General features: G+C 43.5%; 1 protein-coding gene and 1 long non-coding RNA gene across 11 annotated transcripts in view; one reads left to right on the top strand and one right to left on the bottom strand.

The window, feature by feature from the left end:
- LOC145360159 (rap1 GTPase-activating protein 1-like) overlaps positions 1 to 17,645 on the top strand; it is a 503,018-nt gene extending 485,373 nt beyond the window's left edge. For 8 of the 9 annotated variants that reach the window (XM_080215160.1, XM_080215153.1, XM_080215152.1 and 5 more), the window contains 4 exons: positions 223 to 346; positions 1,723 to 1,834; positions 4,882 to 4,982; positions 17,188 to 17,645. In XM_080215160.1, the coding sequence (XP_080071286.1) occupies positions 223 to 346; positions 1,723 to 1,834; positions 4,882 to 4,982; positions 17,188 to 17,298 (448 nt within the window). In that variant the 3' untranslated portion in view covers positions 17,299 to 17,645. Of the gene's footprint in view, positions 1 to 222; positions 347 to 1,722; positions 1,835 to 4,881; positions 4,983 to 10,059; positions 10,102 to 17,187 lie in introns of all 9 variants that reach the window. The other variant, XM_080215155.1, reaches the window with a different exon arrangement.
- The window catches only part of LOC145360161 (uncharacterized), a 36,123-nt gene that overhangs the window by 5,816 nt on the left and 10,027 nt on the right, over positions 1 to 20,280 (bottom strand). For both annotated transcript variants that reach the window (XR_013889670.1, XR_013889671.1), the window contains exon 4: positions 5,300 to 5,440. This is a non-coding gene — a long non-coding RNA (uncharacterized LOC145360161). The remainder of the gene's footprint in view (positions 1 to 5,299; positions 5,441 to 20,280) is intronic.

The raw sequence follows: 20,280 nt of genomic DNA, 5'->3' as shown, positions 1-20,280 counted from the left end.
TGTCATGTCAGTGTGACACGTGACGCATGTGAACATACTTAGCAGAACTCTCTTTAATGGTACAGGAACAGCCAAGTGGAAACTCTAAACTTTTTTTTATCAGAATTGGAAACTGCAGTAAAATGGATTTTAGTTTAATACGCAATGTGGAAAAATAATCTAATCTTTGTCCTAGAAGGTAACGAGCCACCAAACAAAATACATACTTTTTTCCATTTACAGGGTGATAATAAATCAGAAAGCTTCAAATGAAGGTCAGGATCTCTCACGATCATCTTCAAATGCCAGTAGTTTTGCCAGTGTTGTGGAGGAGAATGAAGTTCTTGAAGACTATGACACAGGAATGGTAACTGAATACACTGCATCATGCTGAGCTTGTTTATTAACCTGATCGTTGGTGCAGATCTACAGTTCAGCTTGAATTGTCACTCTCCAGCTACTGTTCACTGACATTTGTTCAGTTTGAGTTTTCTTCCAATTCATTCCCCCTTTCGGGAGCTTTGTACTGAGACAGAATTTCCCTGGAGTTTCCCCGAACTTCTCTATTTTTCACAGAGGATCATTTTCTGTGTGTTAGTGTAGTGGATGTTAAAGTGCTGTCATCACAATTAACCTCATAATTGTCCCATCTGACAGCCAGAATTAGGCATTTCTCAGCAGTCTTCACTGACAGGGATCAGTATTGGGACATTGGTTTGTCTCTTTGGGATAAGGACTCTAAACTGCCTGAACAGAGAACAGCTAACTCCAGCACAAACTGCCCATGTATCCCAGATCCTCCAGCCTGCACAGTTCAGATATAACATTACATCTCCCTGTGAGACAGTGAAAACCTGCTTAACATCATCTGCAAGCTGAACTTCCATTCTTAATGTAAAAACCTTGGTCAGTGTCACTTCCTCATCTGAGTTTCTGGCAACATTTCAAAAGCAGCAATTGTCAGTGGAACTGTGCAGGAAATAATGACAATTCCTTTTCACTGCGATTCTTTTTGAGAGATCTCTTTGATGTATTGGTCAGTCACAGAGCAGTTTCTCTCACACAAATCCAGGGTCATCTTATTTCCAAGAGGAATTTTGTTTAAAGGGCAAAGTTTTCTCAATCATTGGTAATTGTGTGAGTTGCAGCATTTGTTAACAGGTGACGTCTGCACCTGTCAGCTGTGGAGTTTGACAGAACTTTTGGCAGTTTGCGAGTTGCTAGAAGCTGAACTCATCATTTTCACCTCCAGCGTAAAGCCTGGAAAAGCAGATAGCAGAACTGACTGTGTGTGAATGGAATGGCCTCAGGGAGCCAATGAGCTGTGTGGAATGGCCTCAGGGAGCCAATGGGCTGTGTGGAATGGCCTCAGGGAGCCAATGGGCTGTGTGGAATGGCCTCAGGGAGCCAATGGGCTGTAATGATGCACCGACACTATGGATGGAATTTATTGCTTTCCAAGGGGTGAGTTTGAAGGAATGTTCATGGACTTTCCCGGGTGCTAATTGATCAGTGGGATTTTATTAAACTGACTAAAAACTGCACCTGGAATCTGTCCAAATTCCTGAGTTGAGTTGGTTGAAGAGAGTAGGATAAGAAACTTTCCCTAAACTCTGTTGCATTGCACATTCCCCACGAGAACACTCTAAAGGGATCCTATTGTTTTAAACAGATTTGTATTGCTGTCTACATCGGATTTGAATTGTCTACAGATCAATGTCTGACCTTTGTTTATGTCACCAGGACAGCCTTTCTTCTGTGGGTACACCTCATAAGAGGGATTCCTTCACCTACAGCACATGGCTGGATGATAGTGTGAGTGCTACCAGTGCGCTGAGTGCAGGAAGCTCTACAGGTATGTTTGAACAGGTGTATATTTGTACAAGCAGCCTGGGCTGACAAGTGTCAAATAACATTCACCACAACACAAGTGCTCAGCAATGACCATTCCCAACAAGAGAGAATCTAACTATCGCCCCTTTAATATTCAATGCATTACTATCGCTGAATCCCCCACTGTCAACACCCTGGGGGTTACCATTGAGCAGTCACTGAACTGGACAGTCAGAGAAATACTGTGCTTACAAGAGCAGGTCAGAGGCTGGGAATCGTGTGGCAAGGAACTCACCGCCTGACTTCCCAAAGCCTATTCACCATCTACAAGGCACAGATCAGGAGTTTGATGGAATGCTGTCCACTTGCCTGGGTGGATGTACCTCCAGCAACAATCGAGAAGCTCAATAGCATCCAAGACAAAGCAGCCCCGCTCGATCAGCACCCCTTACACAAACATTCATTCCCCCCACTGCCAGTGCACATTGGCAGACGTGTGTACCATTTACAAGGTGCACTGCAGGAACAGGGCAGCGTGGTGGTACAATGGTTAGCGCTGCTGCCTCACAGCACCAGGGACCTGAGTTCAATTCCGGCTTTGGGTCACTGTGTGGAGTTTGTGGAGTCCCTGTGTCTGCGTTTGTTTCCTCTGGGTGCTCCGGGTTCCTCCCACAGTCAAAAGATGCACATATTGGGTGAATTGGCATGCTTAATTGCCCCTTGGAATCCCAAGATGTGTAGGTTAGTGAATTAGCCATGGAAAATGCGTGGAGTTTCAGGGATAGGGCAGAGGAGAGGGCATGGGTAAGATACTCTGTCAGAGAGTCAGCCCAGAATTGATGGGCTGAATGACCCCTTCGGCACTGTAGGAATTGTCTTATCCTATAATTCTATGAACTCACCAAAGTTCCTTATGGCCACTATTGGAGAGAAGGATAAGGGCAGCAGGTACCTGTCAACGTCACCACCTGGAAGTTCTCCTTTAAGCCACTCACCATTCTGAAATAAATCACCATTCCTTCACTGTCGCAGGGTCAAAATCCTGGGACTGCCTCACTAACAGCATGGTGGGTGTACCTACACCACAAGGACTGCTGTGATTCAAGAAGACAGCTCACCAGCACCTCCTCCTGGGCAGTAAATACTGGCCTAGCCAATGAACCTCTCACCCCCATCAATCGACCACATGGGTCAGAACTTGCCCGCTACGGAATCAGTGTGAGCGAGGGCCTGACAACAAAAATCCCCATTGGCCTCTTACCCAAGTGAGGCTGTAAAATCCCACCCATAATTCACCTTCCCTTCATTGGATGTTACCCTGTTAACATTGACAATATCAGAGTGAGATAACCTAAAGCATTTCCCATTCCTTTCCATTTCATTGAAGTATTTTAAAATCTAGGAATAAATACATTTCTCAACTTATTCTTTCCATTTCCTCTTTTTCTCAGTTCTCTTGTCCAACAAATGGAATGCTGAAATTTCAAGTCTGTTCCAATATCTGAGACCCTCATTTCCAGAATTTTCATTCATGATTTACTTTACAATTAATTCCATTTACAAACTTTGGTTGAGAAATTGGTTTAAGGTGGTTTTCAGGCTCTAAGTAGGTGGCATGTTCAGAACACAAGATAGGCCCGAGGCTCGTGTATCTGGGCCTTGAGCCCAATCAGTGGAATTTGGGCAGCAGCTGCCAATTGGCTCACAATCAGTCTGGTTCCTAATGGGCAGGTTCTTACAGAACAAAACGGTCCTGATTGGCAGCTCATTCAGAGAGGAATTCAAGAGGACTGATGTGGAAATCTCAGGGTGGAGGAAGCATTCCGGTTGGGTAAAGGTTTGGTAAATTCTCAGCCCAATCCCTTGGGGAATTTTGGTTACAATATGGCAGTGAACTGAAGGGGTGAGGGTGTAGAGAGTGGGGAGATCTTCTAGATCCCTGGGGGTGCAGAAGTCATACTAATGTTAAAGGGAGGACCACGTTATCATTTCAAAACTCTGTTTCCTTCTCTGCATCCAGCCAGATTTACAGGTCACTGGCCAGATAGGAAATCTAGCCATCGAGTGGCAGAGCTGTGCTGAGTGGTATTGAGAAAAGATCATGGGCAGATAGAGCATATCAGAGGATAGGGAGGGGAGGCCGGGGGCAGAGAGAAGGGGATGGTTCAGCAAATTGTGGGGCAGGTGGCTTGGGGTGGTGAGCTTGAAGTGATTGGCCGAGGAGTGACCATGATCAGCAGCAGGTTGTTGTAAAAGATTGGGCAACGTGAAGCTGCTTCTGTTCTTCCCAACAATTCCTGAATTGAACATCAGTGTGGGATTCTCACATCAGCTTTCTTTGGCTGCTGAACAAGCCGGCCAACTCAGGGCAATTGATTCCTGTGTGTACGCCCTTTAGGAGACAGATTGATGAAGCCCAAACCCACCTCGGGTAGGAGCTCAGCAGCTGACAGAGATGAGACTTTCCTCCATGGCTGTTTCCACTTCCTTCTCCTTAAGTTCTTTGCCTGAAGGCAGTTGCCATCCACAGCATTGCAATTTTCACCATGAGTAGGTAAGGAGGCAGCTCCCAAACCCAGCCTGAACAGGGATCGAACCCTATGCTGTTGGCACCAATCTGATCCAAACCAGTCATCCAACTAACCAGATCCCACAGAGCCCAAGTTGTCCCAGGCACTTTTCCACGCATACTATATTCTGGAACAATGGATAGTGATGGTAGAGGCTCCAATATTCTCTCCGTTATTGTGGCCCGGAATCTCTCTGGTTTCCTGGTTGTTTTAGACTATTCATTTTCTTGACTTTTCTCAGCAGAGCTCCCTCTGGTAAACAGGGAAAATTACAGATGCTCACAGCTTAGTAAAAAAAACTTTATACTGAAGGAGTGTTTTTGTAGGCATTATTTCTTAGTGAGAATGATTCCTCGTCCGCACACTGCCTGGGCTCCAAACATTAACCGCAGAGTCAAGTTTCAAAACACCTTAAACAACCTCAGGGATTATAGCGGTTTTTCAGCCTGCTAGCGTTTTGTTGTGCACACTAAACTCTTGCTCATTCTCTGATGTACAGGTGGCCCACGTCCACTCCTAGATGTTAACAAAGCTGGAGATTTACCACGACCAGAGATCAAAATTAAACTTGAGAGACCTGAGCAGCAGAAATACAGTCAGGTAAGGGAGATATTAACATTCCTGGTGTGCTTTAATTTAATCCTCTGATTTTCTTTCACCAGCTTTGTGACTCTGTACTTGTACAAATGTTGGGTTCTCAGCTGCTACCTTGTGTTCTTTGGTGTCAATTTTGTTCTACTAAACATTGATTTTCAGTCTAGGCTTTAACTTGATTTTAGTAATAGCAAAATGCGACAGTGATTAATTTCCTGGTGTGCTAAAATCTTTAGTGAGATAGTGACTTTATTCTCTACAAACCCAATGTTATTGTGTCTGCCTTAGCTGTTGGGCAAAAGATGGAATGAAAAATATGATACCTCCACGCTCCTGGGATTTTCAGGCGTCCTCCTCCGAGTTCATGTGCTCCCCAAAAATAGAGGGTTCAGAATTCCCTGGAAAATTGAGTGCCGAGTTTATCAATCCTACAACACACTTGCACTTGGCACACAATTTCCACACTGACGAATAAAGAGAAAAAGGCACTAATCAAGATACTTTTAATTACCAGGAATGGAATATTCCACTTACATTGCACATTGTAAGGGAACAGTTGCCTGTTGGCTACAGGAAGAGAGGAGGGGAGTGGCATTAATTGGTTAATTCTTTCAAAGAGGTGGCATAGGAACAATGGGCCAAATGGCCTCCTTCTGTAATAAAAACTGAAATACTCAGCAGGCCAGGCAGTGTCTGTGGAGAGAGGCTCGGCTGTGTTTGATCCCTGCCTCACAATTATCAACAGCTTCAAATCAAAGAAGCTCCGTTACCTTGGCAACTGTTTCCCTGGAACCCCCAATCTGTCTGTATTGTGATGGTGGATTCTAGAAAACCATCCCACCACAACGATAGGAATAGCTTTACGTTAGCCTGACACACGCCAGTAAACAAACCCAGAACGTTCGTCTGGGTAAGGCTCAGGTACACAGCGGAGATATCATTCCCCAGCTGTGTACTAAAGAGGCTCAGTTTTAAGATTTGCATTCATGATCCCTTCACATACACACTCGTACACGCACACACGTGTGCAATACAATATACACAGGTACAGAAGATTTATTTAATGGAATCAGCAAACAAAGATCTACCTTGACTGTTCCTGTGACATAGTAAAGGTGTCAGAGCACGGGGAAATCTGGAAACTCGGATTTCTGAATAACGGATTGGTATTTCATTGAATGAGGGGTAAATGGGCGTCAGTTCCACACAGCATTAGTGTTGTGTACACTCATGTAGGAATTCAACATTTCAGTCACATTCTGAAGTGTAATTGAGGGATTATATCCGATCATTTTAATCCTCCTACACTGTCACTGACCGAAGAATCGATCACAGCAGTGAGGAGCTTATTGTTCATTTCCACCAGGAATAATGTCACTTTGTCATGTTTCACGTAGATAACGTTATCTTGCACTTGTCCTTTCAAACCTGTACCAGCTAAAAAATTGTCCCCGGGGACTGAAAAGAACAAAGAACAGTCCAGCACAGGAACAGGCCCTTCGGCCCTCCAAGTCTGTGCCCACACAGATGCCACTTGAATCTAATATTTTCTTGTCCATATCCCTCTATTCCCTATTCATGTATCTATCCTGGTGCCTCTTGAACGTTAGTATAGAATCTGCTTCCATCAGTTCCTCCAGCAGCGCGTTCCAGGCACTCACCACCCTCTGTGTGAAAAACTTACCCCTGACATCTCTTTTGAATTGAAATAAAGAATGGTTGCTACTCTTGAGCCTGTGAGGAAACAATCTGCTATCATTAACAAAGAATCTTAGTTATAACCTGGCCATTCTGACCAGTCTCAATGTTTGATATTAGAGTTTATGGATTTAGCTAAATGCTGCATGTTTTGTTAACTCACATTTGGTCCAATCTGTCCATACACGCCTGATATAAAACATTGGAATACACATTCTGATCATCAGAATTCCCATTGGCTTGTATTGGCAGGTTATGTATAATTGAGACATTCTGTATGTGTGGAATGTTGTTTAAAAACAATAATTAAAATTCATTCTGAAGCATTAACAGATTGACAACAGTAGCACAACTGCAAACTGTTGATGGAACTTCCCAGGCTACACACTGGCCAATGCTGATGGTATTGACAGCTGATGTGAACAGTAATGTTTCTCAAATGATTTGAAGATGCAGGATAGTGGGTGGGGGGGGGGGCGCGGTGTTGTAGTGGGAAATGGTGCAGAGTTGTATATTGTGTGTAGTGTATGATAGTGACGTTCTGATGATGCATTAACCAAAGAACATAACATGGTGGCAGCTCCATGTTGAGTCCAATACTGTGAGGTCACTGTCCATCGATGCTGCCAAAGAATCTGAGACTTTGCCTAAAGAGGTTTTTGCAACAAGACTAAGGAGAACTGCATTTACCTAGCTTCTTACAAATTTCATTTCGGCCAATGGTGTGTGGCAATGGGTTTAGGGATATATTTTGTGGTGAGTTGCTGCTTGTGAAGAGTTCCATCATTAGTAAAGGCTCAAACCTCTTAATCATTAACCAATGACCATCATCCTTGGGATTGGAAGGAAGTGAAGGGAAGCAGGGCTTTGGAGGGTCTTCCAAAGTGATAGAGCTAGAGCGGAATTTTGGAATGAAGTCAGTTATCTATGGCAGACTAGGACTGCATGGTAGCACAGTGGTTACCACTGCTGCTTCAGAGTGCCAGGGACCCGGGTTCAATTCCTGGCTTGGGTCACTGTTTGTGTGGAGTTTGCATGTTCTCCTCATGTCTGCATGGGTTTCCTCCGGGTGCTCTACTTTCCTCCCATAGTCTGAAAGACCTGCTGCTTAGGTACATTGACCCAAACAGGTACCAGACTGTGGCAATTAGACAAATTTCACAGTAACTTCATTGTAGTGTTAATGTAAGCTTTGTGACACTAATAAATAAACTTTTACTTTGGGTATTGTTTCCTCTCAAATAACACTAACGAGGTAGCAGGTAGATTTCATTCCTCTGCATGATTTTGACCGGAGCAGCATTGCCAATGATGAAAAGATGATATTCTTCCAGGCCTTTGAAACTCAGATAAAGGAGTCCTCGGGATTTCTGTGAATTGTTTGTACTCACTCACCACCCATCCCTGCAGTCAAACCCACTGATTTTAAATAACGCCATTCTCATCAACTCCACTTCATCACAAGTCAATACAGCATGAAACTGAATTGGGAGGAGAGTCCTAAAGATTTTCAGCATAAAAACAGGCCCTTCGGCCCAACTTGTCCATGCCACCCATTTTTTAAAATGACTAAGCTAATCCCAATTGCCTGTGCTTCGCCCATATCCCCCTATACCCATCTTACCCATGTAACTATCTAAATGCTTTTTAAAATACAAAGTTGTACCCACCTCTACTACTATTTCTGGCAGTTTGTTCCAGACACTCACCACCCTCTGTGTGAAAAAATTTCCCCTCTGGACCATTTTATATCTCTCCCTTTTCACCTTAAACCTGTGCCTTCTAGTTTTAGACTCCCCTACCTTTAGGAAAAGATATTGACTATCTAACTGATCTGTGCCCCTCATTATTTTATAGATGTCTATAAAATCATCCCTCAGCCTCCTAACTCCAGTTTCCAGTCTATCCAGCCTCTCCTTATAACTCAAACCATCAGGTCCCAGTAGCATCGTACTACATCTGCTCCTGGTGTGGTGGGAAATAGACAGTGCATACAGCAGTTGGCCAAGTTTTAAAAAAAAATGATGGGATGTTGCTTTAGTCCAATAAGAAAGGATGCTGTAATGAGTGAAACTAAAGATAATCGGAAGAGAAATGAGGCAAGTCAAAGGCTTTGGAAAGTTGCCTCAGGAATAGAGCACAGAAAAATAGTATTCGAGGCAGATTGACACTAAGAAACCCAGAGACTCATTGGTAAACGGGGAACATATATTCGGACAGGCTCCATGCAGTGCAGATAAAGAACATTAAAGAGTTTTTAATCAGTGATTTTATTTTGTGTTGCATGAGGCAGGAAGCAGAATCGTAGAATAAAAGGATGAATGCAAATACATTAACAAAGAAAGGGCACTCTTGTGAGAAACGGAAAGTAAATTCATGGTGATTTTAAACACACACACTGGCTCGGGAGCTCCAGGTCTCCATGTGGCCATACCCTGGAAGTAACCCCCAAGATGCCATTCCAAATTCCCCATGACTTCAAGACAAGTGCCTCTGATATTTGGACTTCTGTTGGGTGATTCTGAGTTCGAATCAGATTTTAGATGGTTTTGACTCACTGAGCAGAATGGTTTAGGCAGGAAAACTTAGATTAAAACCAATTCTAACCCTTGGGTAACTATACTACCCATTGGACCCCCCGCCCCCACCACTGACTACTCCCCCATCCAAGCACCCCTCTGCCCCGCTACCCCCAGCCACCTGACTGACCTCCACCACTACGACCACACCCACTACCCCGAACTGAGCTTCCAGACTTGACTACCCCTCTGACGTATCCATCTATCTTGACCAGACACGTCCAGCTAACTTGATCAACCCTGCCCCACCCCCTCAGTGTCCCACCCCCTCACCCACCCACCTGCCACCTCCTGTAGTTTCTCAAAGTGGCTTTAATACCTTTTAAATTCACTGGAAATGGCAGTTAGTGTCGGTAAAAGACACTAACTGCTTCCCCCACTCCTCCTGACTCCCAGAACAGGCATTTCTAAGGAGGCCCAGGTTGGAGGTCTGGGTGATAAGTGCAGAGTTCCAGTGCAAGGTAAGAAAGTAGTGGAGAAGTGGCTGCCACTCCTTGGATGGTTCAGCGCAGCATATTTTACACTAAATATTCACATCATTTTGAAATACAGGACAATCGTTAGAATTCCAATGGCCACAAAGCTGCCTTTCTGTTTTACCTTATTTCAGTTCCTGCTACAATTCAAACACTTCCTGTTATGTATCAAATTGAAGGTCTCTTTGTATGTGGGATGACACTTTTGCAGCTTACATTTAGCAGTTGTACCCTTAGCATCATGCAAATGTTTGACCAGTTTGAGTCTTAGGAATTGGAATGAAAGGCTTTAGACGGAAATTAGATGCATTGAATGTAACTTTTTTACAGCATGATCTGGAGAATTAAATGTTGAAGCAGTTTAACACGAAGGTAAGTTTGGAACTGGATTAAGTTTAGTTTTTAAAATTCTGACGCTCTATAAACTAACACGTGGAAGTTGATATTTGATTTGCTTGCCTTTGTCGGAGTGCCTTGTGCTGTCTGCTTCAGCAGTGATGCTATGTGTCTGTCAATCATACATTAGACCTTAGCAACTTTAAACGCTGCATGATGACAAATTTGGAAGATGGCAGAGGACTGAGATTTTTCAGTGAACATTCTGGAAACCTCGTTATTATAACCGCCCCCCCCCCCCCCCCCCCGCTTCATTAACTTTTATTCTTAGATTGCGAACTTCACTTAAATCCAAACTTAGGGTCATAAATCTAATGCAAGAGTTTGCTGAATTACACTGGGAAATGAGAGCGTTTTATCAAATATACATTCCCTAAGGAGTACAAATTCCATAGAAAATGTGGGCCAGAATTTTCCAATCTCGTACGCCCCGTTACTGCTGCCAGCATGAATGGGGAATTTAGCGCCCAGCCAAGCATTCATTCACTACCTCAGGACCGCAGAATCCCAGCCCCTGGAGAGGGAGGAGAATTCTGACTGTGGTCCAACCATATCTAAGAAAAGGGCAGCACAGTGGCACAGTAATTAGCACTGCTGCCTCATGGCACCAGGGACTTAGATTGATATCAGCCAGGACAAAGTAATCCATTTGTTTGTCAATCCATTCACCATCATAAAAAACATGAATTCTCTCCACCGCTGATGCACCCTGCCATTGCAGCAGCAGCACTGTGGGTGTACCTACACCACCTAGACTACAGCCACTCCAGAAGGCAGCTCACCACCACCTTCTCCAGGGCAACTAGAGATGGGCAATAAATGCTGGCCTAGCCAATGACGCCCATGACCCTGCAAAATTTAAAATAAGGACCTGAGGACGCTTCACATGTTCCAACCTGGTGAGAGATGATTAAACCAATTGTCCACCATATCCTGTCAGGTACTTCTCCATTGGACTGAAGGGAATGGAGCAAATCTGTAGCTGCAGGAATGTTGTGGCGAATGGAAGACCAAAGGCTGGAGAATTGGGATAAGGGAATGGAAGGTAGTTTTTTCCAGGGCTGGATACAGAAGGATTTAGGGGTAGGATGTGGGTGTGGTATGTGGGAGGTGGGTGATGAACTGATCAGAGATGACCTTATCCGTGGCTGGTGTGATGGAACTAGCAATATCACCTGAGATGACACAGTCACAGGATTGGCCCTGAATCTGGGTTGGCCATTTCAGATGGAGGGAAAGAGGGCAGTGAGCTCTGAGGGGGAGACCGTGATGATTTGGGATAGAGGTTAAAATCACCGGGGATAAGAAATTGTTCAGTGCAGAGGCTGAGGGAGAAAAGCAGTGAAAATCTTGTGTTATCGTAACAGTGTAGGAGGATTTTCAGTGAGAGCAGAGGGGTGGCCTGAACATAACAGCAATACAGTGATATCATTCAGTTCCCTCCCCCAGGGAACAATCATGCTGCATTTCCAATGTCAGTGCCATGCCTAACAATCACCCCCCCCCCCGCTTTAGCTGTGTATTAACTATTCCGCTCTCTCACCTGCATGCCCGCTCTCCTTCAATCTCTCTGCCCACTAGAGTACAGTGAAACCTGGAAAAACAGACTCTTGTAAGGAAAAGCACTCATTGGCAGACCCAACTAACTTTGATATTGAAATCTGAGATGTTCTGAAACCACAGACTCTAACTAATTATAAACGCGAGACACTCTTCAGTGCACCAAGCTGTTTGACAATTAACACAAGGAACTGAGAGATCAGTGCAGAGCTGCTGCAGAGTTTGTGAATGGATCAGTTTTTATACAGCTCATTACACACTGTCCAGAGTGGTGGAGAATTGGACAGCTCAATGACTGAACACTGGCACAGTTTGATTCCAGAGATACAGCAGTTTCCCTGCTGCTGTGGATGCTGGGTAAAGAGTTCCCCATTCCTCCGGTATTTTTAATCATGCAAAAAATGGCCATTTTGCGAGTAAGAGTAGCTGCAAATAAATGCTAGCCCCGCGGTGTCTGTAACTTACAGATTTCACTGTATTTCCTGTTGTTACTGAAGGTGTTCTGGTAAGTGATGCTCACATTTTAAGAAGCAAGTCACCACAATAATAATTAGAAAATAGCCAGGGTATTGATTGGCAAAAACAAGCATCACTGGGGTAAAAGTGATTTATTATTTTGCCTGAAGTTTTGCTTTTGTGTCTGCCTCTTTGAAAGTCAGTGATATTGCAATATTACACTGGTTAGCAATGAGATTTCACATAGGGTAAGGCTGCATCAACGCATTGTTCAAAACTTGGCTGTACTGGTGTCTGTAATCATAAATCCAACACCTGCTTTGCAAACGGACATGGAGTTGGTCCAGATTCAATTTGGCTGTCAGCTGTCTTTTGACCGAGAGATCGGATTCCTCGAATCTAAGAGGAACTGTCAACTCTTCACCAGTTTGTGAAAAACTTTCTTTCTGGTCAAGAGTGTGCGGTTGGAAAATTTCCTGGGACAAGTTCAACATCTAAGAAGCCATTGAGTGACTGTTTGAAAATCTTAAAAATGACAGGTCAGAACTGCTGAACAATGTGAACGACTCTACTTATACTTCCGGCAAGCTTTGACATTAATAGAAGATGACATTCTTTTATCAGCTATGGAAAACTATATAACTAACAGACAATTCATAAGAACCTGAACAAGACCATTCAGCCCCTTTGAACCTGTGCTGTACACAAGGTGATGCAAGGAGTATAATGTTCCTTATTCTGTACTGTAGAGACGCGTTCAAATAGATCACACCTGATTCACTTTTCAATTCCACTTACCTGCCTTTGATCCACATCACTTAATGCTCTTAATACAAACTTGCTGATCCCAATCTGAAAAATGTCAGTTGTCACCACAGCACCCCCCAGACAGACCCATATACACAACCTGTTGGGAACAGAATTCTGGAATTCCATTGCCATTTCGGAAGAGGCACCTCCTTCCTGACTGTCGTCCTGAACAGTTAAAGAGTTTGCCTCCTATTAACGCAACAAAGTATACAGAAACATACAAAAGACACATTATCCAGCTCAGTAACCTGTTCCCTCTCCCTCCCCATATCCTTTGATCCCTTTAGCCCCAAGTGCTATATGTAACTACTTCTAGAAAACAAACAATGTTTTGGCCTCAACTGCTTTCTGTAGTTGCGAATTTCACAGACTGACCACTCTCTGGGTGAAGAAATTTCTCCTCATCTCTGTCCTAAATGGTTTACTCTGTATCCTCAGATTGTTACCCTTGGTTCTGGAAACTCCCACCATTGGGAACATCCTTCATGCATCTACTTTGTCTAGAATGTTAGAATTTTTTGATTTCTATATGAAATTCTCCCTCAGTCTTTTAAACTCCAGTGAATATAATCCCAACCGACTCTGTCTCTCCTCATACATCCGTTCTACCATCCCAGCAATCAACCTTCTTGTACTTCCTGTAAAGGTAAACATTCCTGTACTTCCTCTGTAGCATGGACGTCTTTCCTCAGATGTGGAGGCTAAAACTGTACACAATATTCCAGGCGTGGCCTTACCGAGGCCTTGTATAACTGCAGCAAGCCAGCCCTGCTCCTGTACTTGAACCACCTCACAATGAAGGCCAACATACCATTTGCCACTTTCAACACCTGCATGTTTACCTTCAGTGACTGATATACAAGGACAATCCAGGTCACATCACACACTCTCCTCTCTTAATATACAGCCATTCGGATAATAATCTGCCTTCCCGTTTTTACTGCCAAACTGGATAACCTCACGTTTATCTAAATTGTATGGCATCTGCCAATAATCACTCAACTTGTCCAAATCATGCTGGATTTCTGCATCCTCCTCACAGCTCACCCTCCCACCCACCTTTGTGTCATCTGCAAATCTGAAGAAACTATATTTAGTTCCCTTGTCTAAGTCATTCATAAGTATTAGGAATAATTGGGGTCCCAGCACCGATCCCCGTAGTAATCCATTAGTCCCTGCCTGCCATTTGGATAAAACCCATTTATTCCTACTCTTTGCCTGCCAACCAGTTTGCTATCTCCATGCACTCCCCCCGCCCCCATCCCATGTACATTAATTTTACTCATTAATCTCTTTTGTCGAAAGCTTTCTGAAAGCCCAAATAAACCACATCCACTGGCTCCTTCTCATCAACTCCACTCATTATATACTTGAAAAATTCCAGTGGATTTGTTAAGCATAATGTCCCTCCCATAAATCCATGCTAACTTTGTCCAATCCTGCCACTGTTTTCAAACTGCTCTGCTATTAAATCTTTCATAGGGGGTTCGAGATACAGGCTGGCTGCTTTCTCTCCACCTCCCTTTTTAAATAGTAGGATTACATTAATACATCTCCAATTTCCTGTTTAGTGCCATCCCCAACACCACCACTACAGTTTGGCGGTGGGGGGAGCCTATATACAACTCCCGCTTGTCTTTTGGCCCTGGGTGTTTCTCAACACTATCCAGCTGATTTCCCCTTTTAACCACTGCAACCCCACTCACCTTTCCTTTTTATCTGTCCTTCTGAAATACTGACCGTGCCCCTGGATGGTCAGTTCCCACCCCTGGTCACCCTGTAGCCATGTCTCTGTAATCCTGACTATATCATACCCGTTTATATCCATTTGCATGAATAATTTATCCTTCATTGTGATTGCTCTGTGCGTTAAAGCACAAAGCATGAAGGCTTGTCATTTTAATATTCTTTGTCCTATTCCTATTATTTTGCACTGGAGTCCTGTTTGATTCTGGCCTTTCACTTTTTTATTCCTCTTTCTGTCTTTTGTTCTTATCCTTGTTTCTCTCTCCCCCCCCCCACCGCCTCCCGGACTCTTTTCATAGGTTCCCATCCCCCTGCCATTTTAGCTTAAACTAAATATCTTTGGTATATCCACTCTCTTCACGTGCTTTGATCACTTTATGCCCCTGATTTAGCTCATGTCTCACACTTTGAAACTGAAGGAAATACAGACAACAAACCCTGAGAAGTTAATCCTATTTAAGCCCTGGTATCTTCCTGGAGACTGTGGGTAATATCGTCTCCTTCTCTGACCTGGGGCCTAACTGAGGTTCTGAACAATTGAACATCCCCCTGATTTATTTCGAGGGAGCTGGGACACAAAGTCAGCATTCTGTTAGCCTTTAGGATTTTTTTTGTTGTTTTACAAAGAACAGTACAGCACAGGAACAGGCCGTTCGTCCCTCCACACTTGTGTCGATCGTGATGCTGCCTAAACTAAAACTGTGCGCACTGATGGCGTCTGTATCCTTCCGTTCTCATCCTATTCATGAATTAATCTAAATGCTCTTTAAATGCTGCTAATGGTACCTGCTCCCACCACTTCCCTGGGCAACGCATTTCACACATTCACCACCCTCTGTGTTAAAAAAAACTTGCCTCGCACATCCCCCTCTAAACTTTTCCCCACGCACCTTAAACCTATGTCCCCAGTACTTGACTTTTCTACTCTAGGAAAGATCATCTGACTATCCACTCTGTCCATGCTCCTCATGATCTTGAGAACTTCTATCAGGTCGCCCCTCAACCTCTGTTGTTCCAGTGAGAACAAACCGAGTTTATCCATCCTCTCCTCATAGCTAATACACTCCAGACCAGGCAACATCCTGGTAAACCTCTTCAGAACCCTTTCCAAAACACCTTCTGGTAATATGGTGACCAGAATTATACACAATATTCTAAATGAAGCCTAACTAAGGTTCTGTACACCTGTAGCATGACCTGCCAATTTTAATACTCAATGCCTCGACCGATGAAGGCAAGAATGCCATATGCCACCTTGACTACCTTATCCATCTGCCTGCCACTTTCAGTGATGGGACATGAACGCCCAGATCCCTCTGCCTGTCAACAGTCCTAAGGATTCTACCATTTACTGTATAATTCCTATGCATACATGCGTTAGACCTTCCAAAATGCATTATCTCACACTTGTCTGAAGTGTTTTTGTGTCCTGTCTACTCAGATATCCAAATCCCTCTGCTCTTCCGCTATCTATAATCTCTTATCCCTCAGAAAATAATCTTCACCAACTCAGAGCAAAGAAGAAAACTCATTTTCTCACTTTAAACTCCGTCTGCCACTTATCGACTACTTACTTGGTCTGTTTATATCACTTTGTTTCTGCTTCTGTCAACCCAATATCCCTCCCAACTTGGTGCCATTTACAAACCTTAATCTACAGCTCGCTGTCCTTTTTCGAGGTTCCTGTTTCTGGTGAAATAGTGAGGAACCAATCGAGATCACTCGCTTTGATACTCCTCTCTATCTGCTGATTCCCAACCAATTATTAACCCCTGCTCATTCCTTGTTTAAGTTACCTCATATTTTAAACTTTAAATAGAATCATACCTTATGGAGCTATGTGGAAGCTAATACTAGATTCATAGAATCCCTACAGTACAGGAGATCATTCCGCCCATCGAATCTGCACAATCCTCCGACAGCATCTTACCCAGACTCTATCCTAGTAACCCATCACATCCTAATACATTAAGGGACAATTTAGCATTGCCGATCCACCTCATATCTTTGGATTATGGGAGGAAACCAGACCATGCACAGGAAACCCACGCAGACATGGGGAGAACATGCAGTCTTCACACAGATAGTCACCCAAGGCTGGAATTGAACCCGGGTCCTTGGTGCTGTGAGACAGCTGTGCTAACCATTGTGCTGCCCAATAGCAATTACTAAATGGGCTTTGTTAGATAAATACATGATACACAAAAAGTATGCAAGTTAAGTTTAAAGAACTGAAAAGGTTTGGAAAGTTGGGACTGATCCATGAGAGTGATGTTAGAAAAAAGTCAAACACTTTTGAGGAGATTAGAAAGACCTAAAAGATGAGCTCAGGAATGACAGATTATACTAATAAAGATCAGGAAGTTTTTCAAAGAAAATTTCCAATGTGCCTCTAGTTTTTACAGCCCATATTCAGTATCTACATTACTGGGCTTGTATTGACGTGAATCAGTAAAACTGAGGATAATCTTCTTGTTTTTGATTTTATAGAATTACCAAAAGAGACACAAGCTGATGGAGTTGAGGAGAAACCGAATGTTTGCCACAAATGAAGATGAAGCCTTACTCTCTAAAGGAAGCCAGCAGAAACCAGGGTTGTAAAAATGAAGAATTTATTTGGAATTTAAAAATATATTCTCAAACTGCATTGCACTTTGATGGAAATTCAGTTTCAACTGGTTTTGTGTTGAAACCATTGTGATTGTCTAATTCTTGTGTTTTGGTGTTAATATTGTCATTGGATATAGTCTAAAAGCACAAATGGTAAGGTTAGTGAAGCACTGTCCACACTGTTAAAACACTGCATCTGGGTCTATTTATGGGAATTGTTGCTGTGTTTTAGTGATTATTGCTAAAGCTGGCTAAATATCATCACTGAATGGAAAAATTGTAAATATGCTTTTGTAAATAATGCAAAATAAAAATCTTAAATGTAACAATTCAAATCATCCGCTGTGTTTCACAGGTTGTGTTTCTTTGTACATCTGGAATCCAGTGTTTGTAATAGTGAGGCGACAGAGACAGAGAGAGGTCCTCCTGCTACAGCCATTCATAAAGATTTAACAGTCACTTACTCAAACTAATGATTTGGCCAAAGTATTTGTCTTCCATCTCCTTCAAATCCTCCGCAGAAAGAAGTCAGTTGTACAAAGAATCATCTTCTCCTTAGGTACTCCCTCAGAATTACAGGTTACTTCTGCTCTGGTTCAGTGAGTTCTGGGATGGCTGATAAGTCCACATGAAGATACGAAATAGGAGCAGAAATGGGCCATTCGCCCCCTCAATCCTACTGCAACATTCAACAAAATAATGGCTGGTCTGTTTGATTTCCAAATTGCACATTCCTGTCTATCCCCAATAAGTTTTGATCCTCTTGCCTAATAAAAATCTATCTACCTTTGTGTTAAATTTCTCTCACTGACAGAGTTACAAAGCCACACAAACCTTGGAGAGAAATAATTCACCGCGTCTCTGTCCTTTAAGGTGATGCCTAATTTTTTCTGATTTTTCTACTCTGTATGTAGATTTATCAGAAGCACCCAATATTCCTCCTTGTATACTCTGTCCTATATTGTGGTCAGTGTTTGGGGGGTCTCTAGACCACTCCCACTGCTGACTTTCCCATTCCTCATCTCCACCCAAACTCATTCTACATCCTGATCTGAACCAAGGTCACTTCTGACTATTGCAGCAATGCCATCTGTAACAGCGCTGCCCCACCATCCTTACCAAGCTTCCTATTCTTCCTGAATGTCACATACCCCAATATCCAGGAACTGATCCTTCTCATTCCGCAGCCCCATCTCCATCATGACTGTCAGATCAGATCAGACTCCCCTCCCTATGGTTTAAAACCCTCTCTCCTTCCCTAATTATGTGACTCACTGGAGCACTTGACCCAGTTTGGTATAGTTCCCACTTTCCCAGTATTAATGCCAATTCCCCACAAACCAGAACCCACTTCCCACACCAGCCTTTGAGCCCCGCATTCATCTCTCTAATCTTATTTGCCCGATGCCACTTCTCACACAGCTCAGATAATAATCCAGAGATTATTACTTTTGCGATTCTCTTTTTAATTTGGTGCCTAGTTCCTGGTATTAACTATTCAGTGTCTCTTGCCACATCCTGTCTATGATGTTGGTACCTACATAAACCAGAACCATTGGCTCCTTTCCCTCTCACTGCAAGTTCCTCTCCAGCCGGGAGCAGATATCCTGAACCCAATCCGGATTCTCACTCTTTGCTGCAGAGAACAGTGTCAATCCCTCTCACACTGACCCCAGCTAGCTCTCTATTCCTGTTTGCTCCCCCCCTGCACCCTGCTCTGAATGGCTTCCTGTGCCAGTCAGCTTATCCAGCGCACAGACCTCACTGTCACCCTCTCAGGCTATCGGTCCCTCATCCTGCCTGATGATTGCAGAGTCTGAGCTCCCTTCACTGCTGTCCCACTGCCAGCCTCACTCACAGCCCCTGTCCCTCACCGCTGACCAATGCAGACGGTCTCATTCCAAGAAGTGAGGCCATCTCCTGGAACAAAAGGCAGGATTTTCCAGCTGTTTTTGCCAGTGGATTTCCCGCAATGAGGGGGGGACATTTAACAGGAAAACCCATTTCCTGAAGACCCTGCCACCAGCCAATGGTGAGCTGCCCTTTACCACCGCAAATGTCCTGGACTTTCCGGATCCATTAAGCTGTGATCCCGGTAAAGGGAAGAGGATGAACTATTTCATTACTGGAGGGGCCGGGTGGATTCTATCTGAACAGAAGGAGCTGCAGGATTCGACTTTGCCGAGGGAAGCAGGGAGTAAGTTGAGGTTCGGGTCATTGTTAAAAACTCCTTTTGGTTCACACTGGGAGAGTCTTTCAGCCTCCACGGGAACGACCCCCCCCCCCTTTCACTACAAGAGGAAACACTCCAGTTGAGTGTTTGATTTGCTTCGCTGTCAGAGAAAGACCTTTCTGCCAAATATCAACAGAAAGCAGCTTCCAATACTCAGACCGACTTAAAGAATTGGCAAAACTCAGCAGTAAGTTTAAAGCCATAAGGGAACACAGTAATGAACATCTATCAACATGATTGCTTCACAATACCTCTCTGATAGCTATCAAAATATAAATCATCTTTTACTTTGTTTTCGTGATTAAATTGGAGTTTTTCTTTTTTTGATGTTTTCCCACAAATCAATCACATTCTGTTAGTAAAATATTCCTTTTATGAATTCACAATATCTCAAATCTAATTACATTCTATTGGACAATGACACAGCTGAAGTGAAGCTGTCACAGGGCTGGACTCTGAACTCAACCCCAGCAAAATTTAGAATTATAAGATATAGGATTTATAATTATCTAGAAAGGAATAATTTGATTAGGGATAGTCAACACGGTTTTGTGAAGGGTAGGTCGTTCCTCACAAGTCTTCTTGAGTTCTTTGAGAAGGTGACCAAAAAGGTGGATGAGGGTAAAGCCGTTGACGTGGTGAACATGGATTTCAGTAAAGTGATAAGCTTCCTTACAGTAAGCTGTTGCAGAAGATACAGAGGCATGGGATTGAGGGTGATTTAATGGTTTGGGTCAGGA

This window comes from Carcharhinus amblyrhynchos, chromosome 30 (assembly GCF_965287045.1).
Source record: "Carcharhinus amblyrhynchos chromosome 30, sCarAmb.v2.hapA, whole genome shotgun sequence".
NCBI classification, from domain to species: domain Eukaryota; kingdom Metazoa; phylum Chordata; class Chondrichthyes; order Carcharhiniformes; family Carcharhinidae; genus Carcharhinus; species Carcharhinus amblyrhynchos.
Note: the sequence above shows the minus strand (reverse complement) of the source record. Positions and strands in the feature narration are given on the sequence as shown.